The sequence below is a fragment of the Lipotes vexillifer genome, unplaced genomic scaffold, assembly GCF_000442215.2.
Source record: "Lipotes vexillifer unplaced genomic scaffold, Lipotes_vexillifer_v1.1 scaffold569, whole genome shotgun sequence".
NCBI classification, from domain to species: domain Eukaryota; kingdom Metazoa; phylum Chordata; class Mammalia; order Artiodactyla; family Lipotidae; genus Lipotes; species Lipotes vexillifer.
In genome coordinates this window covers 1,059,770-1,085,078 of record NW_006795376.1, presented here as the reverse complement: position 1 = coordinate 1,085,078, position 25,309 = coordinate 1,059,770, and the positions used below count along the sequence as shown (strand labels likewise).

The window sequence follows — 25,309 nt, the reverse complement described above, 5'->3', positions numbered from 1 at the left end:
ATATAACCACAATCTTTGTTAGGTATTGTCGAAACATAGACGTAACATAAGTAAAAATAAATATAAGTGAAAAATTTTAAAATAAAACCACTACTGGAGCATTTGGGAAGAGAAGTGCCTTTTTAGTAAATACATAAATTATAGTTATTTAATTTAGAAAACACCAATAACTTCAGTGTTTCTGGCATCTCTAGAAATAGTTATATGACCTTGATAAAGAACAGAAATTCCTTACTCTTTTGGGCCTTATGAGTTATTGTTATAATTAGTAAGGCCAAAGGACTATAATAAAACATTCTTTGAATATTAAAATAATTCTTCCAAAGCCTATATTAAGCCTTGCAAATTTCAGGCAAGTTATTGTATCTGAAAATCTGCCCAAGATATACACCCTAGTGAGTAACGTGTTGCTGTGAAAGCTTTTGGATTAAAAAAAAATGAACTTTTTAGAATATTTATTAGAATATTTGATTTACTGGATTTCAGCTCCTCTCCTGCCTGTTTCTCTTGCTAAACATTCAGAGTGAGACTTTACTATGATTATTTAATCTTACCCCATTCTTGGAAGTTCAGCCTCTGTAAATAATGGGAAAGGAGACCCTCCTGGACTGCTGTAGTACATATCTGGCTCTGAATTAAATGAATGTTTAAATAGCTAAGATTTTCAGTTAATGTTGAATTTGGCTGGATACCCTGTGGTTAGAAAATTTTAAGCCTTTAAAAATACATGGGTTCTCAAATAGCATATGCTTTCTTCCTGATTTTTTTTTCCTGACTAGCATTTTGTTACTACCCTCACTGTCTGCTTCAAACAAATATTATGTAGTTTACAATTCTTATAGCATATGGTTGCTGCCTACAAGCACTTTGTGTGCTTTAGCAGACAGCCACATGCAACACTGAAAAATGATTTCTTGGATGAGTAGTAGAGAATCTTGCCTTTAACCATTTTTCTACTTGAGTTCAACTTTTAAGGTAGGGTTGGGTTAGATCTGTTTTTTCCCTCCCTCCCTCTCTTCCCTGCTATTTCTTTGTTGCAGTCTCTCTTTACTCTAGATAGAGTAATTCATGCTGTCAGTATTATTAGAGGTTCTTGTCACGCAGTAATAATGTAATACTCATGTAGACAACCCCAGGTGTTTCTAGCTTTTGCATCTCCTAAATCCTCACCTATTTTTCAAGTCATTTTGAGTAGGGACCCACTTGTCCTTTGCTTTGAACTTCTGGCTGTACAGAACTCATCAAAGCAGAAAGTGTGTTGGTTTGCAAGCCTCATCACTCATATTTAAACCGTGTGTGGATTTGTTTTGGAAAAATAATAGCTTTTACTAAGCCATAATTGAGATGAGGGCTGAATGTAATTTCCTGCTGCCAAGGAGAGGGCTGGAAAGAAGGAGCAGAAGCTTTGAGAATATAGATTAGGGCAGTGACAGCAGGAGGTGGTGGGGAAACCCTCTGGAGAGAGTGGTAGACAACAGGGAGGCAACTGAAGAGTTGGCAGGGACGGGTGAATATGCTCTCTCCAGACCTCTAGCTCAAAAGCCAGGGTACCAGAGCACAGACTCTCAGCCTGAGGGCCGTCAATCCCTCTATCCCCACCTCCCTTTCCCACTTCCAACCCTTTCGTTGCAGGAAGGTGTGAGTGGGCTGCTTCACATGAGGGTGTTGCAAGGCAAGGGGCCGAGTTGTGTAGGAGCAGCAGCTGCAAGAGGTGAGCAGTCTACTGCTGTGATTGTTCCCCCATTTTTTAGGGCCTCTTTTGGCCACCTTTGTGTCTATGTGCTCTGTATAGCCTTGCAATCTAACCCAATGCTGTTCTGTCATTTAATCCATTGGTTGAATTTATTGACCTACCATTGGATTACTTATTTTTACCCAACATTATGTAGCCTAATATTTGTGTTCTGAACCTATTTCTAATTCACAGAGCATTAGTCTACTGTAGTCCCAGGTGCAAGTAAGAGATAATTTTTTTGATAAGCATCTAAATATTCTGCACGAGAGAAAGCCAAAAAGAGATGATATAAATGTATGTGTAATATATATTTGCATACATGTGTATAAAATATACACGTGTATATAAGTGCATAAGCACATATATGTATATATTCATACATATACACACACACTATGTATATAATGTTTAAATGGAACCTGGTCATCCATTACTTACTATGGCACTTATTAAACTCTATGGAAATAAATAAAGCATCACATTTTCAGTATTTATATATTGTGATGGGAGTCTTTAAACACCAAATCTTACTGTTGATTAAGAAATTGAATTAAGTACCATCTTAATGGCAAATTAATATAAATTTGCTACTCGTATGTTTTGTTGCCATTTGAGAAAATTAACCTATCAGTGTTAAATAGAAAAGCTCCAAATCAGTTATAAGTTGAGAACAAATAGCAAAGGCTGAAGGTACTCCGCATAACATATTAAAATGTCTTGATACTAAGTTAAGTCTCTAAGTCTCTCCATTAGACGTCCCCAGCCCTTAATGCCTCTTTCAGGAGACAATCTGTTAGGACGATGGAAAGTCGGGAAGAACAGCCTCAGAAGGCAGAGGAGGCTTAGTCGGCTCCTTCCAGATTGGTGCCGGCCACTTCGGGCAGCGGGGGCCCAGCTGAGGCCCCTCCTGGCAGCCCCTCTGCTGCTGCTGCTGCTGGGGACTGCCTCCTGGGTTCACATCTAGACTCCCCAGCTGGCACGTGCTCTCCCGCTGCGGGCGGCGGGGCATGACTGTCGGCCTCCATCACCCATAGAAAGACCTCTGTTGGAGGCTCCGGCGCCTGGCCGGAAGCTGCTGCCTCTGGCTTCCGGGGCTGCCCGTTGGGATCTATCTCCCGTAGAAACGCTCCTACCCGAGGCTCTGGGGCCTGGCCGGAAGCTGCTGCCTCTGGCTTCCGGGGCTGCCCGTTGGCCTCCATCTCCCGTAGAAACGCTTCTGCCGGAGGCTCCGGCGCCTGGCTGGAAAATGCTGCCTCTGGCTTCCGGGGCTGTGGTTCAGCCTGTGGTGCAGCAGGGGGGCCATTGCCTTGGGCCTGTTCTCCTGACCCTGATCTGAGGGGAGGTTCTGCCTCGTTGCCTCCCTCTGCCTCAGCCTGAGGACTTGGGGGTTGCAGGGGACTCCCTGAATGGCATGCTGAGCTCAGAGGGGATTGTTCCAGCCCCTTGAGGGCCGTGCCGCCGACCCCTTGAGGACTGCTGACTTCTGTTTGGATTTCTTTGGACGCATCGAGGGTTGACTCTGGACGATGAATGACCATGAAGGCCGCGGCCAGATTTTGCATAGCATTGTGAACACTGTTGGCTTCCTCCGCATCTGCCTCTTCACCCACGGAGGTATTTGACTCTGGCTCGTCGTCTTCAGAGGTGAGCTGACCTTGGTCATCCTTTTCAGGCATTTTTGTTTCTCTAATTTTTTTATAGAGTTCGTTTCTCTCCTCTTGTAAAGCTCGACAGAGGTTCTCTAGCCTTCCAATTTTCATCACGAAGCACTCATATTCTTTAGCCCTCAATGCTTTCTGTGATTTAAACAGACACACACACTCATAAAACGACATGAAAAGCAAAATTGCCAGGATGCTCTATGGAGAGAAGGAAAACCATTTGTCCAGGAATTTGTCTGTTAGGCTCTGACCACAGGGTGGTGGCTGGACAGATACTTGGTCAGGGACATCACTTCTAGTTTTGTACTGTGTTGGAGACTCTGGTAGAATTTTAAGGCACGTATTCCTTTCTTTAGAAAAGAAAGATAGCAAAGCTTCTCTCTGCTTCAGTCTAGGGTTTTTAAAATCTTATAATGAATTTTCTGCTTCTAAGACTTAGAAGGCATAAGTAGAAGTTTATGACAAAATGATTGAGATGGACTGGGCCTTGGCCATCAGCAGTGCCTTATCTGTTCTGTAGATAAACTGCTATATGCTAATCCAGCAACTGTTTGATTTATGTTTATGAATAATAAGCACATCTCTTTGGAATTGGTTGCAATTTGGGATGAATTGTTAGAACAGTAATTATATTCAGAGAAACTCACCACACACTCATTCATGATGCTGCTTGAGCTGTTCAATTCTCCTTTTCTCTAGAAATGTTGGTGTGTTTGTGCATGAAATCATCTTACTCCTTCAGCCCCACCTTTGTGCTACTCTGTACCTTTTAAGACTTCTTTTTTCCATTTCTTTACGTGGAGAGGCCTTCACCTGAAAGCCCTGCCTCTCAGGTTAAGGACCATGTATCTTTGCCTTTGTGGTCTCAGAATCTCCAGAGCCTGATGTAATATCAGTATTTAAATGCCTGTTGGAGGAATTAAACAATATATCTCCGTATCTGTCTATAAAATAGCACATACCCTGGGTGCTTGGGCTAGTGTCTTCTCTCAGTTATGTTCAAATCAACTAATTAATTTATTCTGCGCCTGTAATGTGTCAGGCACCAGGGAAATTCAAGGACAGGTAAAACACTCATCCTGCCTTTAAGGAATTCACAGCCTAGCAGGTGTGGTGCTGCTTTGGGGACAGCTTTGGAATCAACAATTAGGCGTGTGACTTAGGGTCACAACACTCTTTATGAGTTTGGACCTGAGACTAAATTACTAAATTGACGTTTGCTCTAATTATTTTTATTACAATATCATATACCACATCCCAGAAAAATTCAGCGCTTTTTCAAAAATAATTATTTTGTGGTATTAGACCATAATTATTTTCTGAGTATAAATATATTGACTAGACAAGGGAAGATGAACAAGGGGGAAAACTTCCTCACCTCTTCAATCATGTCCAACAGAGCTTTGTTACAGTTCTCAAACCGAGCTTTCCACGTGGCTGTGTCCTTTTCCAGCTTCTTCATTTTCTTAGTGGTCTACAAAAATGAGTGTTTTAATGTTAATTCTGAAGAGTTAATATATCAAGGAAACTATCAGTTCCGTATGTGACTTCAAGAAAAGTCCTTTCATTACCAGCTGCTGAAGTAAGCAAAAATTCGATGTCAAGAAATGATGACTGAGTGGAGAGAGTCATGATTTATTTTTGAATCATCTAGGTCAGTGGTGAACAAACTTACTTGCACCAGAGCCAATTAAGGAGAAAGGAAAACTACTTAAGGCCTTTCTGTTTTGTCCTTGCTTTTTCTTTTGTTTAAAATAAAAATAGCCTTACTGAGTTCCAAGAATAAGCTTGAAATTTAGATTATTTACTGTACTGAATGGAAGACTATTAGTGAGAAAGTCGGCCTGGCTTTTCAGATGTTAAAATGTTGATAATATCTGGGCACATCTGAGAAGTCGCCACACAAAGGCAACTTTCTATTTTCTCAGCCTTCACATTTGTAGAGTGCAGTAGGATTCACAGAATGTGATTACATGCGTTATTGCTTTCATCCTTGAGACAGTCCCCCAAGGAGGGTTCTGTTTTCACCTCCACTTTATAAACGGGGAAACTAAGGTTCAGAGAGGTGGAGTAATATTCAGGTGAGTTAGCAGAAGAGCAGGGCTGGAGTTATTTCATTTAATGCAACATGTGCAGAGTGCATGCTAGTTGCCAGGCCGGGGCTGGGTGTAGGGCATCCAGAAGTTAATAAAATGAAGCCTGGCTTTTTCAGACCTGAAACTGCTCACGTTCCTGGTTATAGGATCTCCTCTCTGCTTGCCTGAAGTGAAGGACAAGGCGTGTGTTCAGGTGCAGTTACCCTGGATGAACCACACCTGGGCACTGGCTGCTTCATGCTAACCTGCCTGAGGCGGGTCTGCTTGGAGGCTAGAGGCTGGGCCCAGGCAGTTGGCCCCTGGGCCCTATAGAGAAGCTAGTGAGCCTTGAGTGCTTTTTTATTTTGATCATTTCTTAACTGAGTTAAACTTTTAAAAGTCATCAGCCCTTTTAGGAATTTGATGAAATCCATGGGACCACACCTAAAGAAATGCAATATGCATATCAATTTTTTTTGCTAATTCTGCTAAGAGTCTATAAGTGAACTCCAGATAGAAAACTCCTTTAATATTTATTCCAATCTTAAAACTATGTAATTTTGCAATAAATAACAGCAGTTTTCCTACTCTAATATTTATTCCAAATTAAAACTCTATAATTAAAAATTTTTTTAAATGGATGGATCCTTCGTGGAGTGAGAAAGCTGTAACTTTTAACAAATGTTGGCCCATTAAGTTTGCTCATGAATTGTGAAATTTATCATATTAGTTTATGAAAATTTTTTCAAAGAATGCTTTCTACACTTAAAAAGGGTGAATGCCAGTGCCTGTTCAGAAACACAATTCTGATGCTGATTTTATTTTGGGAAGACACTGAATTAAACAAAATTATGTCCAACAATAATATTAGCACCTCATATTTGTAGAAGACTTTTAAAAAGTTTAAGACCCTTAAAAATACATTAACTTATTTGAACTTCACAATCTTGTGAAGTAGGCAAGGGAAATCGTTTCTTAATTTATACATAAGGGGGAAGTTAAGTGAATTGTTCACTGCTACTTGATGAGTAAAAACACACCCAGACTTCATCTCCTCATTCAAGGCCCTGTCTGTTATATCTTATTACATATATTCTCTTCTGAGAAGGATCCTGTGAAATGGTGTTTTCTGCTCTAACATTCTGCTTTTGCATATTTGTATGAAAATTATTTTTTTTAATCTTTAAAAGATTAGTTTTTAATTTCAGTATAAACAACGTAATATTAAATTTCTTTTCTTTTTACACCTCTCCATGGCCTAGGAAAAGAAAATATTCTTCCTCAGAGTGAAAATATATCCTAGTGTTTTCAGACTCTTCCTAAGACTAATTCACCAGATACTTACCGATAAAGAAAATACAGTCCAAATCTCATTTGCATGTATAAATGTTTCATTACTTCATGAAATGCACTGAAATATCTTAGCAAGAGAAAAATGAACCCAAAGGAGTGTTGCATGTCGAACTAGAAAATGTCAGTATTTCGTGGGGGATAAGCAATACTCACTTTCTCCATTTCCTGTTTGAAGGTGGCAAACACCTCATTGCTTTTTGTCAGTGTGCTCTGAAACTCTTCAAACCTTCCAGAGTAGACAGTAAGCTGTAAACAGGGGAAAGAGAAGATCTGTTTTAGGACTGCTTTCAGAATGCTTCCAGACCAAAACAACATGTCATTGTTTATTATTTGAGAAGAAAAATGATTTAAGGTAATTTTTAATACAATGTTAGTGATATGTTCAATTCTTTTTACTACGAGATCATCCTAGGTCAGTGAGTATGATTGAAGTATTTCTTTAAGGAAAAATGAAATAATAAAATATGTCATCACCATTTCATTATAACGTTTACCAACAAACATTTTTTGAGTACTGAACATAAGCACTGACTCTGTGTACAAAAGCATTTAACCCGTAGTTCCTGTTTTTGAGGGACCTGCATTCCTGACAGGAAGATAATCCCAAAGACAACTTGATTATAGGACAGTGAATACAAAGTACCAAGTCAGTTAAGTACTGATCAGAGAAGGTGAGTGTGGCAGGTGATCATTTGAGCCACATTTTTGTGGAGAAGGTGAGCCTTGAACTTGGTCTTGAAGGAAGCAAGAATGAAGACAAGTATGGGCCAGACATGGACTAGGGTTGCTGCCATTATTCAGGTTGTGCTATTATAAGCAATTGTCATTTCCCTTTTTGACATTGTGGTTTTGTGTGTTTATGAATACAGTGTTCTAGCCAACAGCAGTTAGTTGTCCCTTTTCAACAAAATCAGTTTATTATACCAATTTTTTTATAGATGGAAATAATGAGCCTTGAGGAAGAAATAAATGCCTTTTCTAATTTGCACCAATAAAACATCATATGGGTTAGCTTGGGAGTATGGAGAAGAGCCTTTGTACCTCCACATCCTTAATTCCGAGGCTTGTATTTGGGGTAGGAATAGGGCAGGATAGGGAAGGAGAGTGTATAAATACTTGATTGTTACTGAAGTGATACAATAATAAAATCTTGCTTTTGAAAATAATTTTAGGATAGCACGTTTTGAGTGAGTGGAGATTTAATATGGATGATTCTTGTTTACTAACATGGAAAGTTTCCATTTTCAAATGAGACTTTGGTACTCTTGACTGTCTGGAACAGCCTCAAGTCCTCAGTTGGGCACCAGCTGGCTGGTGGTACTTGTGAGACTGTCCTTTCAAAAGCAGAGAAGAGTGACTGATCGAAAGCCAGTAGGTTGGAGAGTTCCCAGTCTTGGGGATGGGAGTTAGAGGGAGGGTGTGGGAATCAAACAACCCCTAGAACCAAGAAAATTTGCTTATCTAGAATGGCTCATTCTCACATGATTCAGAATAGCAGAGGTTTTACTGCAGTACACAAGAACAACAAAATAACGTAAAACTTTTCATAGGACACAGATTTTCCCAAGTCAGACAACAGCTGACCATCATTTTGGAATCAATCATTAACTCTGCGGATATGTGATAAAACTTGAGGTAACTCTAGTGGCCTAAAATTTTTCTCATGATTCTTTGGCATACAGATTTAAAAAGACTGGGTAAAGTGGCAGAAGGGAATTCATGGCCAGGAAGGTACCCTAGGGTTTTACACACATAGTGCATAAGACAGTACAGCTGACCCTTGAACAACTCAGGGGGTTAGGGACACTGATCATCCATGAAGTGCAAAATCTGTGTATAATTTATAGTCGGCCCTCTGTACTCCCAGGTGCTCATATCTGCGGTTCCCCATCTGCAGATTCAACCAACCTTGGATACTGCAGTACTATAATGTTTACTATTGAAAAAAATCGATGTGTAATTAGATCAGCACAGTTCAAACTCATGTTGTTCAAGTGTCAACTGTACTTGATCATTATGTGCAATGCACTCTTGACATAGTCTATGTAACTTTTTCATTTTTTCCCAAAGTACTGGCTGAGATCCACTGAATTGATTTCAGGGTGCATGAATAGGTCAAGTCCCTCAATTTGAGGGTAAGCTCCTGTGGGACTGGCTGCCTGTACTGCCCATGGTCTAGTGGTGTAGGGTGGGGACAGTTACCCCCAGCTGATCCTCTTCACGTATCACAAAATCCATTCATTTGTATTTTTGGCCAAGCCTCCTGTTAACTTCTTTTCCTTACTTTCTCCTCTTTCTTTTTCCAGCTTTTCAGTAATTCTAGTAGAAGTACAGGGGGTTTGCAGATGGTCTCCTGAGTTGGTCCTCCCAGACCCTCTCCTGCAGCCCTCTAGTTGTAGGCTGCAGATAGGAAGGGAAGGAGTGGGCACGTGTGGGGTCCATTTCACCTGCACAACCTTGACAGACTCAACAGGGGCAACCACACGCACCCCAGCCAGCTCTCTCCTCATTCCTTGGGCAAAATGTTCTTTTGGTGTATAAATTGGGCAGATTTTATTTCCCTTCCCCACGTTTTCTTGTGGCATGGTGAAGACAGATATACCAGAGTTCCAAGGAGTAGTGTCTCACTTCATTACCACTTCTGGCTTTTTTCTAGTGACCATCAACTTTTTCTCTCTTTTCATCTTTTAAATTGGGTAAAATACACATAACGTAAGATTTGCCATCTTAACCATTTTAAGTATATAGTTCAATATTGTTAAGTATATTCACATTGTTGTGTACCCCAATTTCCAGAACTTTTCATCATGCAAAACTGAAACTCTACACCTGTTAAACAATAGCTCTCCATTTCTTCCTTTTAGTGACTGTTTTTAATAGTCTGCTGTTCTTCCTATTTGACCTCTGTCATAGGTGGCAAAACCTGTGTAGACTATACTTTTCTCAAAACCAACTCTGACACTCTTTATTGATATGAACTAAAATGCACACTTCCTGTTTACTTTATGGATATGTGTTTGGTCATATTTTCCCTCTCACTATTACGCCGACATGATGAATGTTTTTTTTTGTTTGTTTGTTTTGTTTTGTTTTGTGGTACGCGGGCCTCTCTCTGTTGTGGCCTCTCCCGTTGCAGAGCACAGGCTCCAGATGCGCAGGCTCAGCGGCCATTGCTCACGGGCCCAGCCGCTCCGCAGCATGTGGGATCTTCCCGGACCGGGGCACGAACCCGTGTGCCCTGCATCGGCAGGCGGACTGTCAACCACTGCGCCACCAGGGAAGCCCATGATGCATGTTTGATGTGTCATATTCCCTCTTTCACTTTGGTATTTCAGGGAAGCGTGGAAGGAACATGCAGAGGTCTTCCTCAGTATTTTTACCAGAGGCAGAAATAGAAACAAACTATTCTAGGGTTAGTAACAACAACAGTTGCCCTGACATTTCACTTTTAAATGGGCGGAGTGGCACACACATTCTTTTACCTGAGCACAAATTTTAATTACAAACATTCATAGCATATATGAAACAGAAATGTGTCCAGGAATTGTCTTAGCCAACTTGGGAGATTTGGTTTGGGAACTAGTCCAATTATAATAGTAATTGCAGAGGAATCTCCTTTCATCTTATATAGATAAGGTGAGGCCTTCTGAGATTAAAGACTATGAATACCTATCTTTAACAGTTGACTCACTGATCTTTCCCCTGGGGTAGTATTTTGTGTCTGTGCTGCTGCGTTGTGTTGGTATTGCTGACTTCCCACATCTGCTACCATCTTCATCCTTATTGATCCAGTGAACGCTCTTTGTAGCCACAATTGTATCCCATCGATCATCTCTGACATTTACTCTCTTGCCTTGGTTTGTATAATTGAAAGCTAGACATCTCTTCCCTAAGTGAGAATCATGACCCAGATTGGCAAGCTGTTGTCTTATGACTGAAAAGTGACTTCCGCTAGGAAAATACAATCTTTCCTTGGTATTTCCTTTGCTAAGACCATAGAAATGGAGACTAAGGCCTCTCCTTCCTACCATCTGACTCCTTTAATTGTCAAACCAAAGGAAGTGTTTGAGTGCTTTGCAAGATCATCTGTGATAGACTTTGTTTTTCAAGGTTTAAACATTTAAAAAATATAATGCTGATATTTTTCAAGAGGAGCTCATTTAAACATTATTACACATAGGGATTTGGGGCCTCTGTATCCTTCGTGATGATTAAGTAATTATTGCAGTTATGAAAATGCCTTGAAGACAAAAGAGATAGACAAGGGAGGGTCCTTACAGAGAGAGCCACGTGCCATGGAAAGCAAGGTGATGGAGGAGGCAGGGTTATCTAGTTTAGCTGAGTTCTTCAGCTCTGGATATTCTCTACATTCATAAACTAGAGCTGAACATGGTTTTGAGATCATCTTTTCCAGTGATTCTTAAACTTTTTTTCAAATAAAGACTTCTTTTGTCTCATATATCACTATGTGGATCCTTACCTATGAAATAATACTAATATTAGCTCATACACTAATCAGTTGTTAGCATTTTAATTAATATTTATCACTAGATTGTGAGTTTAATTAGGCAGGGATTTTTGATTCTCTTATTAAGTACTATATTTCTAACATCTAGAACCATGCCTAGCACTTAGATGCTCAATAAATATTAGTTGAATTAATTATGCTTACTATGGGGGCAGGCACTGAGCTAAGTGTTTTTTTTTTGAATTGTTGAATGTGTCTACTCTTTTGTTTTTTAATTAGTTAATTAAGTTATTTTTATTTTTGGCAGTGTTGGGTCTTTGTTGCTATGCACAGGCTTTCTCTAGTTGTGGCAAGTGGGGGATACTCTTTGTTGTGATGCACGGGCTTCACATTGCAGTGGCTTCTCTTGTTGCAGAGCACGGGCTCTAGGCGCAGGCTTCAGTAGTTACAGCACACGGGCTCAGTAGTTGTGGCTTGCGCGCTCTAGAATGCAGGCTCAGTAGTTGTGGTGCACGGGCTTAGTTGCTCCGTGGCATGTGGGATCTTCCCAGACCAGGGCTCGAACCCGTTTTCCCCTGCATTGGCAGGCAGATTCTTAACCACTGTGCCACCAGGGAAGCCCTGAGCTAAGTGTTTTGAGTGCATAACTTGAAAACAAACTGCATATACTACATGTTCATTAACTCATTTTCCTTCTATAAACTTAATCAAACATATGAATAACTGCCATCCGTGCTGCTAAGCAAAAGCTGATATAATGTCAGAAACAACTACATTTTAGATAGTAGCTGCTGCCTTATGCTGTTAGGTTTTGGAAATACTGAAAAGTAGTGGGCCTCCCAGAGGTCAGAGGACTCCAGCTTGGTATCATTGATCCATTACAACATCCTTATTTTACAGACCAGGAAATTTAGGTCCAGGGAGCTTTAGGTGAGCTGCACAGAATTAGACAGCTTCACAGTAGAAGAGCCAGGACTCTGACCCTGGTCCCTGGGTTCGACCCAGTATTGAGGGATGAACGAGGAACACTGGCAAGTCTAGAACCCTGGGTCATATTTTTTCAAACTTGAGTGGGTATAGGTGGGAAATTGGATCACACCTTTATGTTATTTCACAGGTCATTAAAGACCTAGATTCTGATACCAGCCAAATGAGTCACTCTCTAGCCCAGAGTCTAATGGTATTAATCTATTCTTCATTTAGCATAGAGGAGTAGAGATTGCTTATAACAGATGGAACAATGAATAGCTTCAAGTACTGCCTGTTGTACCCCTCAAGGCTCTGTGCTGTGAATGGGACAGAGATAGAGCCAGAAGCCCTGACTTGCTTCTCTGGACTCTCCCCCCAGCAGCCTCCCACCATTGGACAGTGAGGTCACACCTCCTTTCCCCCCTGCCTGTCTCTGGTTAGAAAACTGCCACTGCCTGCCACCCACCCCACACGATCATATGATGTGTTCTGTGACTGCCTAAAAGGATGACCGTGAGTTTGTAACTTTAGAGTTTTGTCCTTCAATTCTATTAATAGTGAAAAAAAATTACGGTTCATATTTCTATGTAATTAATATTTTAAAACTATTTTGATATATTAGTGGGAGAAACAATTCATCATGGCATTTTGTACACACATTGGAAAGGTGTGCTTTAGGAAGGTTAGATATCAAAATGTTATTTATGTTTTTGTCTGTGTAGTGGTATAATTTGTGATTTTAAGTTTCTTGTTTTTCCTACTTTCCTTTTTAAAAAATGAACACGTATTCAATGAACTTGTTCATTCATACAGTGAAGAATTTTTTTTCACAATGAACAAATATTCAGCAGTCAGCACATAAACATTTACAAGTGAATTATTCACATCTTAAATTAATGCTGCCCAGTTTGGAAGGCTTCTCATTTTCTTGCTTTCTGTGAATTTGCTCTGTGAGATTTTACAGTCCCTTTAGCACTTGGGCATTTCTCCCAGCAGGGGAGCTAGAGCCCCTCTGTGGCCTGGCCTGTGGCAGGATGGCTCTCCTGTAACCTAACAGGGAACGTTTGCCAGCAGGGGCAGAGCCCCAAGGGCACCAGAAAGATGGATAGGTCTGGCTTTCCTCCAGAGCCAGCTGTTGCATGAGGCTTCATTTTTGAGCCTGAAATAACGAATTCCCATAGTCTAATCAAAACATACACATAACATCACGAAGCCAAATCAAAATGGTTTCTGACGTCTGCCATCTCTAATCATGTGGCACTGACAAGGCCAACCTCTGATAGCACAAAAACGTGGGTGCTGACTCTATTTTTCTAATTTCCTTTTATTATAAATAATGTCAAACAAGTAAGGAAATTTTCAGTATTGACAATTATAGATGGTGCATCTGGACAGTTTACATCTTACCCTTACCTTGACAGGTTAATGGGGGAGGAGAGAGAGGACATATGAACAGGTAGGCGAGGACCTGGCCACCAGCTTATTCTGGTTGACCCTCATTTGTACTGATATGTCAGCAGACCTTTTGACTAGAAGTTGTTGGTGCAGAGCATTTCTTTTTCTTAGATATAACATTGTACTTTTATTTTTACTTAAAAATAATAAATATGAAGTTATTCTTCATTTCCAACTCCTGTCCCTACTTCCCCTCCCACATGGAAGGCCTCTTGCAGACTACCTTTGGTTCACAGCAAGGAGGGCACACCCATGCATTGTTGTCCCCCCACTTCACCTGAGCCTGCAGGACTGTCTCTTGTTCCTTCAGCACTTTGGCCTGAAGTTTCCACTCTGCTGCCTGGTTCAGCAACTGTGAGAAGAGAAGGCATGAAAAGACTCAAATTATCTTTTAGATTACCATTTGTTGTAACTTGTGTGTAAACTTAATTACTTGCTAAGTAATCCTCTTAAGTAATTTTGGGGGAACTTTGTAAAGAATCTAAGAAAGCTAAGAAAACAACTAGTTTAAAAAGTTTGATTCTCAACTAAAAATTAGTGATTCCAATGGAAAAAAAAAAGAGGAAAAAAGTCTCCAACTCAAGCATGAATCACACAAAATTCAACCTCCCGCCAAATTCTGGACTCGTCTGTAGCAATTCTGGCCAACTATCATTCAGCCTCTGCTTGAACATTTCCATAATATTCCCACCTGGGGCATTGTTATGAGCAACTGTTCCTTTATATTAAACCCAACTGTTCCTTTATATTAGACCACTGTTCTCCACCATAGTATGCATCAGAATCTCCTCAGGGGCATGTTAAACTGCAGATCCTTCTCAGAGAAAATAAGTTAGGAAGTATAGGGTGTGATTAGAATCTGTACTTAGAGCAAATACCCAAGATGGTTTGGATATTGGTGGTCCATGGATTATACTTTGAGAAACACCAGGTTAGAAATTTGACCTATTACTCCAAATCCTATATAAGGTTTACAAAAGAAGCCTCACCTCTGTTCTGTAAGGCAGCCCTTCAGATACAACCAAGGCCCTCATGTCAAACACGATCAGAACTGGAACTCATGGGTTAAATTGAAAAAGTCGTTTTAGGCGTAAAAATGACACATACATATGTAAGACATGTTATTTTAACTTAAGATGTATGTTCATTTATTTATCAATTTTGATGTAGGGCTGTGATCTTTGTTTTGGGTATGGATCTTCTGATTGGAATTTGGAGGGTTTTTGCTTGTTTTTACAAAAATCATATCTGTAATATGGCATATAAGATTTATAATTTTTTTAAAACAACACTGCTAGAACCTAAAGACCTAAGATATTTGTAAAGAAGCTTGATTGGATAATTCTCTAGAGTTTTACAACTTTCTTCCAGTCTTTTATAGTTGCTCACATCTAAGTTGACAATTTTTTTTGCTATTGGCCTACATCTAGGCTTTCAACTCATTAAGCATAGTTTTTTTTAGAAACAACTCTTTCTTTTAACACATATTTCATCAGTTTATGTATCATTCTGTTGATTTACATAATACAAAACCAAGGATAACTGGGAAGAAAAGGTTTGGGAGCAAAGACCCGATTCTTAGTAAGCTCTATCTTACTTAACATGGGCAACCACAGGTAGATATTCCAGAGTGGCTAACTAGCCCCAGGATTCAGCATGCTATGGGCACCTGTCAGCGTGCTTCCAGAGAACGGTGAACATCATGGATAACCTGGTTAGTCAGTCAGGTGGCTGTCAGTTAAGAAGTTTCTATTTTATTTCAAGATAGGCTGATATAAATTTCTTTTTGTTTATTCATGTTGTAAAAAAAATGTTCATTTTTGCTGTCAGAACCAAAAATAATAAAATCATTATTTGTAAAAACTTGGAGGCATCTTTTTTCTTATCCAAGTTAGTCTTGATCTCTCCATTTGTAAAGGGGTTGTATACGTCCCTCCATGCCTCCCAGGGAGCAGTGAGGATCAATTATTACAGAAGTGCAATTGACTCACTGTAAGAGAGGTCTGAGGCAGCCGCGGAGTGGAAGACCTGCAGCGCCCCCTCTGGCCATCTGAGCTGTGTGGCTGCAATGTACATGGCCGGCCCCTGCTTGACACACAGGGGCCCTGTTGTGATGGGTGGTTCCCGATGAAGAAGGAAGAAGGAGGCTGCCTGTTCTTGAAATGCAGAACGGCCCCTCCCCTACCCCGCGGCTCTGACTTGATATTTCATCACTTTCAAAAAGAAGTGTCAGAGCTGGAACCCAGGAAGGTAGCCTCTAGCTTTGAAGAACTGAGGGAGACTACCTTTCTTTGACTTGTACCTGCTGATTTGCTAAATCAGGGAAGGAAAAGAGGGCAGCATGCTAGTTTCTTGCTAAGGTTGAGTCACTCCGTGTCTGCCCCCCAGTCTCTCTCACATGAATCTTTGCCTAGTTGTTCCTCTGTCATGCCTCATATGTTAAATACCAAAGGTACTGATATTCTGTAGGAAGCATATTTTACCTGAGAGTAATTACATCAACAGTGGAGTATCCGTTTTCTTGGATTCTGAATAATAAATAAATGCTTTATTTCTTACTTTGAGAGCTAGGTTGTAGATGGATTTAATCAATTAATCTTTTTATTAAGAGCACATGGACATCTGATTTGTAATTATGCAATGTCCACCAGGTTATGTTCTCCAGAATTCATCCTTTTGTTGCCAAGTTTGAAAACCGAAGTTTTAAAAAAGTTCCTATTCTAACAAATTGAATTGATTATAGTCTGATTTTAGGTAAATGCAGAGCTTGTGATCAATTGTTAAATGGCTACATTTGAACAACTGGTCCATTGACTGTGTCAAATCTCTCTCTCCCCAGCAACAGACACTGCTTTAACTCATGCCTCTGAAACACACCTCTGAGTGTGATGTACTATCACAGAGCTTGGGCTTTGGGGACAGATAACACTGGAGACGTGACCAACACATCTTGGTCACTTAGCAGTGTGTGACCTTAGACAAGTCACATATCCTTTTTGAGCCTCAATTCTCTCATCCGTTTTGGAGTGTTTGGGGTTAATGAGATGTCAGTAAAAGCCACCACTCAGTTCCTTAAACCAAAAACTCCTTCCTTTCCTCACTCTCACCATCTTCCTGTTCAAAGCATTGCCTGTTGGTTTTACATTAAAAACATAACTTTTATCCACATCCAGCTCTCCTTCTCCACTGCCACCTCCCCAGTCCAAGCCGTCATCAGATCTTGCCCAGATTGCTGCCTAGCTCTCTTCTTGCTTTCTCGTCCCTCTTTAGTTCACTCTCCACCTACGAGCCAAATTCAGCTTTTACAGATGCAAAGCAGAGCATGTCACTTCCTTTGCTAAAACTACCCAGTACTTTCCTATTACATTTAGAATAAAATCCAAACTACATTTCAAGCTTACAAAGCTATACAATTTGGCCCCTGCTTACGTCTACAGTTTTATTTTGAAATTTTCTCCCATGGGTCAACCTGCTCTTGCCACCCTGACCTTTTCCAATTTCTGGAGGGTGCCACGCTGGTTCCAGCATTAGGATCTTTGTCTCTTCTGCAGACACTGCTGCTGGAGACCTCCTCTCTGACTCCCTCTTATCAGGCAGGGCGCAGCTCAAGCGTCCTCCTCTAGGTAGGCCTTCCTAATCACCCAGTCTAAAGTAGGTCCTCTCCTTCTGCCCCATTCGAGGTTTCTCCTTATTTCCCTAGTAGCACTTACTATTATCTGAAATTATCCTTCCTTATTTGTTTTCTTGTTTATTGCGTCTCTTCCCAGTTAGATTCACGCTGGAGTGTGGCCTTCTCCTTCTTGTTCACCACTACACCCCAGCACCTAGAAGGGTGCATAGCTCATGAAAGGTGTTTGGAAAAGGTTTGGTGAATGGATGCATGACTGTTTTAGGCAAAAAAACAGTGTAGTACAGTGTTTCCTACTGGGCTAGCCAATTTCATTCTCCAGGGAAGCTTAGGCTCTTTCTCCATCAGTCTAGTGCTCTATGACCGTTGTCAAAAACAACATTCTCAGGGGTTCTCTGACCAGACAAGCACACAGACTCAGGTGATAAGTACATATTCCTTTTCACGTTTGTGTCGCTCCTCTGCTTCCTTCATCATTTCTTGCGCCTGCTCAAGTTTTGCATCCACCAGCTTCTGCTGCAGTTCTCTGTGTTTAAATATTTTGTCCAGGTGCTAAGAAAAATAAAGTGCACATTATCAAGCTTGACTTATTATTGGTGCTGAAAAAAATGTAAAAAAAAAAGTAATGTTGACATAAACACATGTTCGCTGGGTTTTAAGATTTGAAAAAAAAAAGAGAATAAATGCATTGGCATCGCTTATGGTTTTATATAAAAGTCATAAATTGGTGGAGTCCCCTGCATTTTGCACTACACAAAAGTTGCTGCAAAAGGTGGAGGTGCCAGAGTTCAGCAATGCTAACTCCAAAAGGTCCGAACAGTATTTTTCTAAATTTGGTAACTATTGGATATGGCGCTAGTAATTATGCTAGGCAGCACAGACAATGATGTATGTTGCAAGGGCTACAGCACTATCACTTGGTATTTTGTCTCTTTCTGTGAATATAAAACCACTTTTAATCACAACATTAATTCAGTTTATCATGGTGAATTCTCCTCTACATGCTTGCCTCAAAAGGTGGTGAGGAAGCCCTGAGGTAACAGCCTGTGGCCTTGGGTCTGGGACTGAAACAGGAGCCCCTGACATCAGCTCTGTTTCTCTGGTGGGCAAGACGAGGCTGAGGGTCACAGGTGAATTGACACGCAGATGTGCTACTGCCTCCTCCATGCCTTTTGACCTCTTGACTACCTTGGTGAAGAGAAACTTCCAACTCTACCTCAGTGTGGAGAATTTATTGGTCATTAGGAGGTCCCACTGGCAAGAGGACATGTGGAATTCCATCCTTGGGCCTTACCTAGAACCAATCCTAGGAATATACAACTAGTCTACCAGGCCATTCCCATATGAGATCTCTCTGAAGAGTATGGACATTTTCTTTTTAGCTCCTTCCCTTTTGTTTTCTCCTGGACCTCCACTTCGGAGCAGGATTGATCTTCGTGACAAGATAAAATGGTAGCATGGCATTATGGCTTACTGTGAGGAGTTTCTTGATTTACCTAACTGCTATTACCACCTTCTATTGGCTCAGGTTTTTTCTTGATAAAACCTTAGCATGTTGCCAACAGGGCTACTTTGACTATGTTATATTACATTTTAAGGCAGATGTTTAAAATTTGAGTGGGACAGGAAAAGGGATATGATATATCAAAATCCTGAGGGGGCATCTGGAGTCTTAAAAACATATTGAATATTAAAGTTTAATTTTGGAATAATAAAAGATCCTTATAGTCCCCCTAATGTAAACCACTGACAACAAAACTCTTTGGCTTTTGTGTCTGTGGATAAGTGATTGAATCTCATAGCCTCTGCTTTCCATCTATAAAATGTGGATAATATGTTATCATCTGGTGCATAAGATTGTTGAGACAATTAAATGACATATTGTATGTAAAGTATAATACTTAGCACATTGCCTGGCACAAGCTAAGCATAAATAATAATGCCATTATTACTATAATTACTATATAGTAATATTTTATATATTATTTGATTGTGGGGTATATACAACGCAGACTTTTAATTTAGGTGACATAGTAATTCTTAAGAGGGGGTGTGTGAGGTATTTCTTGGTTCTGTAGAGAGAGTTTCAAAAAGGCTGAGAAATACTATTTTCAAGAATAACTGTGTTCACGGCCCACCACTTTCTATTTGTTACCTTTGCTTTGCACTGATTCTAGTTTTGAAGAAATCCTGTATGACTTTCAGCCAGGTACTTTGTAATACCGTCTGTTTTTATTTTGGCTAGTAAAAGAAATCCAACCCTAAATATTAATCAATCGAGAGGGCTGGCCATAACTTTGTCATTAACCAAGTCCCCCACCTTCACAACCCAGATCCGGTTTTATATGTAGTGCTTCTAAGTTGTTTGATGTGGTTCTCACCTCCTCTCTGAGCTCATACTGATCAATGATGCTTTTTAGTTTCTCTGCAAGCTCAGTGTTCTCCTGACAGAGCTTCATATTTCGCTCACTCTGCTGCTCGATCTGGGCCTGGATATCTGTGAGTGTGCTCTGGAAATGACTTGTGATCTCCTTCCTTTTCTCTTCTTCCTCACGTGCCCTCTGAAGGGTTTCTTCCTGTGGATAGAAAGCAAACTCTTTTGTTATGCTGGTTTACACGCACCAGGGTTTACAGAACTCAGGGTTTGGTCAATGAAAGGAGATTAGTGTGCAGGATAAGAAGGATGTTTTTTCCTCAGCTCTCTAGAGGTAACATTGCTCAGCCCCCAAATAAATGTTTGAGCAAAGGTTTCAGTTGTGAATACACGGTCACTCAGAGCAGGTGCAGCAAGGGCCTTGAATTTGATAGTTGGTGATGAGTAGGCTTGTTTTAAAGACAATGGGTCCCCTGTTGAGTCAATAAACTGCAGGGATTTCTAACAGACATGCAGCCCTAAGGTTCTGATCTCTTGGCTGTAGCCTGGAAAAAAAGGCCACTTGGTTTTACTGATTGATGGGACATATCATGTGTTCCTTTGGTTTGGTATAGAAAGAAGAACAATAGATCTTATGCCTCTATAAAAATGATGGCATATTAATCACATAATTGTATTGCCCAAGTTTTTTAAATATAAGTGATCACAATATAAATTTTTTTTTAGTTAAAAAAAAAACTTTCATCAAAAAGCTTGAAAAGGAAACTAAGATAACCATAGATGAATTACAGCAATTCAAGAATGTAAAAGGAAATCTTAGAAAATATGCTGGATTTTTTTTTTTATATATAAATTTATGTATTTATTTTTGGCTGTGTTGGCTCCCTGTGGCTGCACGTGGTCTCCCTCTAGTTGCGGCGAGCGGGGGGCCACTTTTCGTTGCGGTGCACGGGCTTTGTGGTGGCCTCCCTTGTTGCGGAGCACAGGCTCCAGGCGCGCAGGCTTCAGTAGTGTGGCTCGCAGGCTCCAGAGCGTAGGCTCAGTAGTTCTGGCGCACGGGCTTACTTGCTCCACAGCATGTGGCATCCTCCCAGACCAGAGCGCAACCCATGTCCCCTGCATTGGCAGGCGGACTCCTAACCACCGCGCCACCAGGGAAGTCCCCTATGCTGGATATTTTTTGAAGGAACAATCATCCATTGTGTCTCATAGGGTAATGGAAACGTTCAGTGTAAATTTTGAATTTGAAAGCAATGTTATGTTTCAAATCTTCTTTAACTCTAAAATGAAATATCTAATATTCTCCTCTTCTACTTTGTTAACATTTAAGAATTGAAAATTAACTTTCATATCATTGCTGTTCTCTTTTCTCCTAAATCAGAAGTCCCCCTTCATTGCTAACTGCTGACAAGGTACCCAAATTTTCCCCATATCTATGTTGAGAATTATTTGCGTTGTACTTATTCCTCTCATTCTTTTAAAATAAAAGGGCTTAATCTTGCTACATCATACCAAAGGTAGAGACACTGCTGACAAGTGATACAGACATTTTAGGATTCCTTTAGTTCTGATTAATTGTTATTATGAAAGCTTGCTTCATTGTTGGCAAGTAAAATTATACTGCATTTAGTTGCCTACCATGATCAAATTATGTAACAGGATTTTTAAAAAGAAATGCCGATTGAAACAGAAGTAATTGTGCAAATCTTTATTATTACAGTAGAATAATGTGATCAAAATAAAAGTTGATGCTGAAAATACATGCTCTGGAAATATTTTAATTTATCATTACGTATCCCCTTTCTTCTACAATATTTGAATATTTTCTAACTCTACTATGACTCCTGATATCAGAATCATAATTTATTCATAGTGTAAACATTTATTGAGTGGAAATTTCTTAGGAATATATTGTAGAAGAAATCTACACTTCCTAATCTGAAGAAATTAACTATCGGAGATGTTATTTCCCTGAACTTTGATTGCTAACACTTACTATATGTATTTCACTAAAAGTGATTTTGGTGTCTGTTAAGAGCAGTCGAATATACATGTGTTAGTGATTGTCTCCTTATTGTTCCCGATTAGTTTAGAAGCCAACAACCTCCTAGTCGTAGAATTAATTATACTCCATGATCTGAATGTCATTTGCATTTATAACTGTTCCATCCATGAATGAATGAGTAAATGAAAGGACCACCCCATGCTACCCAGCACGTCTGAGTTTTTCACTGGCCACTGGCTAGAGAAAGAAGGTATGGCTGTTAATATGGCATTAAACACATGTCAAACCATCATAGCACCCAATCCTGGCCCACAGAATGGCGTCTTGCATTTTACATTACATTGTTTTTCAATGAGAGAAAAATAAATGTACTGCAGTCATAAAATTTGAGTCCACTGGTAAAGAAAATGCAATCATTTGGACAATGTCTGAGATAAAGTTTTCTTTATCATGCACAAAATTCAAAGTGAAAATTAATAATGCAAAGAAAATTGAGGGACAAAATCTGAAATAACTAAGAAAACTTTTCAAGCATCGCTGTGCATCTTAGAACCAGTGCTGTGCCTGGGACACAATCCATGGGTATTCAGTATATGTTTATTTAATGAATCAATAAATTATTAATTTACATATAGACATACGGATAGCTTGAACTAGATGATTCCTATCGTCAAAAATTGATGTAATTAAAAGAAAGAAGTAGGCAATTTCACAATTATAGTAGGAGATTTTTTACACCCATCCCTCAGCAATTGATAGAGCAACAAGACAAAAATTCAGTAAAGACATAAATGATCTAGAGCTAATTGTTACTTATGGAACATTACACCTAATGTGTATGTAAAAGCACTCAGCACAAGTCCTGGCATAATAATGCTACTTAATTCCATTTCCATAACTGGAAGCCATTACTGAGGGTGTGTGGGTATAGCTACAGGATCTCCTGCCACTTGCGTCATTCTGTCTTTGAATGCTGTCCAAAGAGATCAAGCCACATCATTCCATCCACATCATTAAAGGAAATTTAACTTTTATCTCCTTACTATACAACACTACTGAAAGCCAGGAGAGTTATGTAAGCACAGAGTGCTATTACTTGATTACATATCTGAAGTTGAGGAGGATGCTCCCATTCCCATATAACCTGGGTTTCGATTGTCCCAGTGCAATGATTAAAGAGATGTCAGAAGCCCATCTCCTACAACTAGTAATTTGAGAGTTAGAGTTCATCACACTGGCCTCTCATTTCCCAGATATCGGAAAATAGATTTGGGATATGAGGAGCCATTATCCTCTTCCATTTTTCTTCCTAACTCCATTGTAAAAACTTAGCGATGATCTTAATCTCTCTGTTTCTTAAAGTATCTTCTTTTAAACACGTGTAATAATAACTATCTCACAAGAATATTGCTATCTAATTAATTCTTGTTTGTCAAAAGCTTTAAGATCTTCAGCTGGAAAGGGGATTGTGGATGCATGCAGTATTATCTTGGAGAGCCCTGCATCTTGCTTCACTGGATGGAGCTAGTGTCTGTGTGTAATCAAATTAACCACACTGCTAGAGGCTTACTCTGTAATTAATGAAACCCATGCAGACTGACTGAAGTGATCAGCCTGTTATTTTTAGATTGCATAATTAAGCTTGAAGAGCTTCACTGTTTTTTCGAGTAGCTTCTTTTTTCAGATGACTATTGACATTTTAGCTCTGAATCTTGCCTTATTCTGTCAGTTAGCTTTGTGTCAATTTATTTCATGTCATGCAGATTTCATTATCGTACAAAAAATGTTGAATTTTTTATAAATTTGTATTTTAAAGAGTAGAACTAAGGCCTACCTTAAAAAACAAAACGAAACAAACTCAACATAAGGAAGAGGAATGGCACACATTTTACTAAAGTTCTGCTCCACATCAGGTACTATGTGAGCACCTTACATGTGTGGCCTCATTTAATTTTTCCCTGACCACGCAGCAAAGTTGGTATAATCCTCATTTTATGGATGAGGTAACAGGCTTGGGAGGTAAAATAATTTATTGCAAGTTACAGGTGAGCAAGTGGCAGGGCTAGTATTTGAACCCAATTTTCTTTGATTCTAAAACTCACACCCTTACCGTAAGTAGCAGAAGCCTGTGCCTACAGAGCATGCAAAAAGGTGTGTTATGTGGGGCCTCGGTGACACATACCTTCAGTGTCTTGTTGTGTCTCTGCAGCTCCCGGCACAGACCCTCCAGTTTGCTTCGTGCAAGGATAGCTTTGCTGTGTTCACCTTGTAACTGGTCCTTTTCTTTTTGGATCTGTGCCTGTTTCTTCTGTAGGAGTTTTAACTTCCTTTGCTCAGTGCGATGCTCATCCAGCTGGATGTGGGGATGCAAATGTGAAAGAAAACGGCAGGGATCTCTGTTGAGTTGATAGAAAGGGACCCAAAGAGGAAACGCCTAAAGACCGCTGTATGGTTGTTTGGAAAATGTTTTGCTATTATCACTGTCCCTCTGGAATCAAAAGAACTTCATAAATGTTAACTTGGCAGTACTTGTAGATATGGTTTTAAGAGCATAACATTTATGGGTTTTTTTCCTTCATCATTCTTATTATTGATCTCTTTTGCTTTGATCTTCTTGGTGGTCTAGAAACAGTTTTATCTTTCTTGAGTCTAATGAAGTCAGTCAGTATAGAAGCATGTCTCAGAATTCATGATAATGCCTTGCGTTAGGAGGATAGTCAATGGTGTGTCTGCTTGGTTTACATTTAGTTTTCACAATTCTTAAGACAAGCTTTAGTAACTATTTTTAAAAGGAAAGTGAAAAGCAGCTTCCTAGCAGACAGAAGATGAAGTCTGTGGTTTTGAGAAAGGGGGAGCGGAGAATGTACTCCTCGACTACTTAAGGATTCATGATCTGTCACCAAAGTTTCAGAAATAGCCACTGCACAGCCCAACAGCACACATGGCAAGTATCCTTAACAAGCCTTGCTCCCTGCCCATCTCCCTCACCCTCTGTACTTACGGTGAATAAACCATGACACTTGTAGCTGCTGAGCACAGGTGGGGCCTCTTCTCTCACTTCTCCAGCAGCCACAGCTAAAGTATCGAAATCAAGGGCGGCATGGAAAATGAAACCAATGAACCTCTGGGCTTTCCATCTCAGGATGCTAAAGTTCTGAGGTAGGGTTGCCAGGTAAGATGTAGGACACCCAGTTAAATTTGAATTTCAAATAAATAGTGAATACGTTTTTAGTAAAAGTATATCCAAAGTATTGCATGGAACGTACTTTTACTTAAAAAAAAATGTTGTTGGATTACCTGAAATGCAAAGTTAATTGGGCGTTCTGTATTTTTATCTGGTAAATTTGACAACACATTTTTATGGAAATCTTGTTGGAATGGGGGGAATTGGGGGTTCAGCCTCCAGAGACTAGTGTAGTAGGAGTGTGGATCCCAGATTGATGATCAGTGTGGCCACGAACAAGCTGGAGCCTTTTTCCAGACCCATTTCCTCTGCTGCACTTAGTTCCCTTAGAACCTGAATGGTGCATAGGCCAGGAGGGTACTCGTCCTAATAATGACCTTGTTGGCTAATGAAGAGGAAAAG

The 25,309-nt window shown here is 40.0% G+C and overlaps 1 protein-coding gene across 1 annotated transcript in view; it reads right to left on the bottom strand.

The window, feature by feature from the left end:
• Positions 1-2,433: 2,433 nt before the first annotated feature.
• The window catches only part of TXLNB (taxilin beta), a 36,403-nt gene continuing 13,527 nt past the window's right edge, over positions 2,434-25,309 (bottom strand). The window contains 7 exon segments of the mRNA XM_007467590.1: positions 2,434-3,531; positions 4,775-4,870; positions 6,978-7,070; positions 13,994-14,068; positions 17,777-17,896; positions 19,726-19,920; positions 23,906-24,076. Coding sequence (XP_007467652.1) covers positions 2,578-3,531; positions 4,775-4,870; positions 6,978-7,070; positions 13,994-14,068; positions 17,777-17,896; positions 19,726-19,920; positions 23,906-24,076 — 1,704 coding nt within the window. The 3' untranslated portion in view covers positions 2,434-2,577.